We start from the raw sequence: 4,036 nt of genomic DNA, 5'->3' as shown, positions 1-4,036 counted from the left end.
ATTCTCTATTCCTTTCAACTAAACTTTTTCATAGAAAATTTTCTTATGCTCCATTTCAGTAAAGTCATTCCTTATCATCTTCATCATCATATAATCCTTGGACTAGAAGATTAAGCAAACTTCTCTGCAGCCAGAACTCTCAACTAGAATTTCAAGTGATAAGAGATCATTTTTGACTTTTCTATAGTTTCAAAAAATGCAGTTCAAAAAGACATATAGGGAGGTAGAGCCAAGATAGAGAGGAGAGTTAGAAACCCAGGTGAACTTTCCTAACATTCCCTTACCAAGAACTTTAAATGTCGTAGATCAAATTTTGAAATGGTAGAGCCAACAAAAGGTCAGAGTGGAATGCATTTCCAGCCTTTGACAACTTAGAAAGTCAGCAGGAGAGGTTTGTGACATGGAGGTGGGGGCTGGTCCTGAGTACATGTGATTATAGCACCAACAGATGTCCTTGGAGACTGCTTGTCAGCAGGGGTGGCAGCTTCAGGAGGTCCCAGGTTAGAGACAGTAAGGGGGTTGGACAACTGGCCAGAAAGAGATTATAGGGAATTTATTACTGGCACTGGGTTTAGGACCTAATACTAATTTGTAACTCTATTGCCCATACACAGTTCTGGATCACAGGTCCAGGATGAAGAGGAGAGTTTGTGGTCAGTCACAAAGGAGAAAGGTCCAGGGCACAGATTCAAGGTGAATAGGAGAGCTAGTACTTACTGGTACAGGAGTACAGGGAACCTGGTTACAGTTCCAGGACCAAGAAGAGCGCTAGTGCTTGCAGCTGCAGGGAAACAGGTATCCATCCTAGTTTAAGATTAGAGCATAAACCAGGCGAATGGTGACCATGTCTCTCTGCAGATTATATCACCTTGCAAATATGGAAAACTTAAAGTACCAAGTCTGAAAACAGGGGCACAGGAAAAAAGCCCGAAGCTTAGGATAACACCTCTCCATTCCAGGGTAAGCCTAATTTTAGCATAAAGTTCAAAGTCAAGAAAAAGACTGGGAAAAATGAGCAAACAGCTACAACAGAACAAAAACTTGACCATAAAAAGGTGGCAGATACCTTTCCGGAGGTAAAGATCTCCCCGCTCCACCATGCCTCTCGCCAAAGACCTCCTGCACCCCTCTCCCGAGGAGAAGAGGAAGCACAAGAAGAAATGCCTGGTGCACAGCCCCAATTCCTATTTCATGAACGTAAAGTGCCCCGGGTGCTATAAAATCACCACGGTCTTCAGCCACGCACAGACAGTGGTTCTCTGTGTCGGATGCTCCACTGTGCTCTGTCAGCCCACTGGAGGAAAGGCAAGACTTACAGAAGGATGCTCCTTCAGACGGAAACAGCACTAATAACTGAATCAAGATGAATGAAGAACTGCAAAAAATAAAATAAATTTGATAAAAAAAAAAGGTGGCAGATAAAACCAAAAGAAGACAACACTGTAAAAACAGTAAAAAAAAAAAAAAGTCTCAGAGAAAAATACTAATGAAACCCAAACTCAACAAGAATTCCTGGAAGAGTAAAGAAGAGATAAGAAAGGGGGGGGGGGGGTGGAAAAAGAAATGAGTGATGCAAGAAAATCATGAAAAGAAAATTAACAACTTAGTAAAGAAAACAAAAATACTGAAGAAAATAATACCTTGAAAAAAGAGAATTGGCTTAATGGGGGCAGGAGAAGGCATAAAATTGCACTGAAAAAAGAATCCCTTTAAAAAAGAACAGGTCAAATGGGAAAAGTGGTACAAAAATTCACTAAAGAAAAGGACTCCTTAAAAAAGCATAATTGGTTGAATGGAAATAAGGGTACAAAATTTCATTGAAGAAAAAATTCTCTAAAAATTAGAATTAGGCAAGTGGAAGAAAATTACTCCATATGACATCAAAAACCATAAAACAAGAAAAAATAGAAGGAAATATGAAATATCAGAAAAACAACTGATCTGGAAAAGAGGTCAAGGAGAGATAATTTTAAAATTATTTGACCATCTGAAATCAATAAAATAGCCTAAATGTCATATTTCAAGAAACCATAAAAGGGAATTGCCCCAAAACCTCAGATTCAGAGGGTAAAAGAGAAATTGTAAGAATTCACTGATCACCTTCTGAAAGGGATCCTAAAATGAAAACACTGAGAAATATTATAGATATATTTCCAGAACTCCTAGAAAGAAAGACCCCATATATACCAAACTATTCAGTGGCACTCTTGGTAGCAAACCATCAAAAACTGGTTATTCCTCAGTTGAGGAATAACTGAATAAATTACACATAAATACTGTTATACTATAAGAACCAGTAAATATGATAAATTCATAGAAATCAAGAAAACTTATATGAATTTACCAAGGGAAGTAAGTAGAACTAATAAAACAGTATGCACAATACCATTGCTTTAAACTAAGGTTAAGTCAATTGTTTAGAGTCCTATAGCTATTATAACATGAAAATGAAAACAACTAAAAATAGTCAAATTCTGATTAATTATAATGACCAATCTTGATCTCAGAGAATAGATAATAAAAGATGCCTTCTTCCTCTTAGAAGAAAAGTATGAGATTATGGGTGCAGAATAGTTTCTATATAATCTTACTTAAATGTTACAAAGAACTGATGTTCTTCACTGTATCTAGAAATCTTACTTAGATCTTAAAAAGAACTGATGGGAATTCAATAGATGGAGTGGGCTTATCAGGAAATGATTATAAAGTAAAACTAAAAAGCATCAATGACACTTTCTTAAAGTACAATTTATTCTCACAGACCACCATGTAAAAATTGTATTTCACTTAGCCCTCTGAAATACTGTGAATGCACAACATTCTCCTCCCTATAATAAATATAATGTGCAAGTCATGCTATTTATATTATGCCATATAATCACATCACAGGTATGGTGATCAGATAATCTCTGTGATACGATACCAGCCTGGTTTGGAGACTATAAATTCCTTCCCCATCACAACAATATTTCTGACATATTTCTAAGCCTGACTAGCTGACATTCTATTGTCCCTATAAAAGCTAAAGAAGCATCATAGCATAGCAGAAAGAACCCTGGGCTTGAGTAATAAGACGATATAATCAGAATTCAAAGGAACCTCAGAGGTCATATAGTCAAACCCTCTTAATTTATAGATAAAGATACTAGAGTTAAGGTTAAGTGAATTACCCATATTCCAAGCCCAGCATTCTCTCCACTATGCCACCCAGCTGCCTCAAGAACTTCACTTTCAACCCTTCTCTGGTGTTTAGTTTCATCTTTTTTTTCAACAAAGAGGATGGACTAGAGAATATTCATAGCCTTTTCTAGCTCTAAATCCATGATTATTAATTAAAATTAACCATTTTTATGTTATGGACCCCTCAGGCAATCTGGTGAAGCCTATGGACCCCTTGTCAGCATAATGTTTGTTGTTTATATTTATAGTTGAAGAAAATACCAAATTTTATTTATAGGTTAGAGAATATAAAGATGTAACTTTTCCCATCCAAGTTCATAGTACCTACAAAATTTATACACGGATCCCTGGGACTCATAGATCCTGAGTTAAAAAACTGTGCTCAAGATTCTGGATTTATTAGTTCTTAAAGATTGATATCAGTGCTTCATACATCCCTATTAACTAGATCTTCCATTTCTATTATCTTTTTTCTTCATTGCCCAAATCATGTATCATCGTGAAAACCACTTTGTTTCATTTAGTTTTGTCTTCATACATGTAAAAATCTGTGTTTGATGATACACAATATTCCTGGAGATTTATGATCTCCTCAATATGAATATCCCCTTCACTGATGCAGAGTAGAACTTAACCATGTCCATCTATCCTTTATGACTCATCCATTTTACTCTTATAGTAAGTCAGTCGAGAATACTTGGATTCTTACTCAAATTTTCTTGATATCATGAGGATTCCAATAGCAGTGGTCCTTTGTAATCAAAGAGGACCATGGGATTTACATATATATATATGTATATATGTATATGTGTATATGTGTACATATGTATATATGTATATATAAATGATGGCATGA

At 35.9% G+C, this 4,036-nt stretch overlaps 1 protein-coding gene across 1 annotated transcript; it reads left to right on the top strand.

Moving 5' to 3' along the window:
* The first annotated feature begins 1,098 nt into the window (after positions 1-1,098).
* Positions 1,099-1,370, top strand: LOC141516306 (small ribosomal subunit protein eS27-like). The gene has a single exon (XM_074227461.1). It carries the CDS (start codon positions 1,099-1,101, stop codon positions 1,348-1,350), a length of 252 nt encoding a protein of 83 aa, XP_074083562.1. The 3' UTR covers positions 1,351-1,370.
* Positions 1,371-4,036: the final 2,666 nt, after the last annotated feature.

The sequence above is a fragment of the Macrotis lagotis genome, chromosome 3 (assembly GCF_037893015.1).
Source record: "Macrotis lagotis isolate mMagLag1 chromosome 3, bilby.v1.9.chrom.fasta, whole genome shotgun sequence".
Taxonomy (NCBI): domain Eukaryota; kingdom Metazoa; phylum Chordata; class Mammalia; order Peramelemorphia; family Peramelidae; genus Macrotis; species Macrotis lagotis.
Note: the sequence above shows the minus strand (reverse complement) of the source record. Positions and strands in the feature narration are given on the sequence as shown.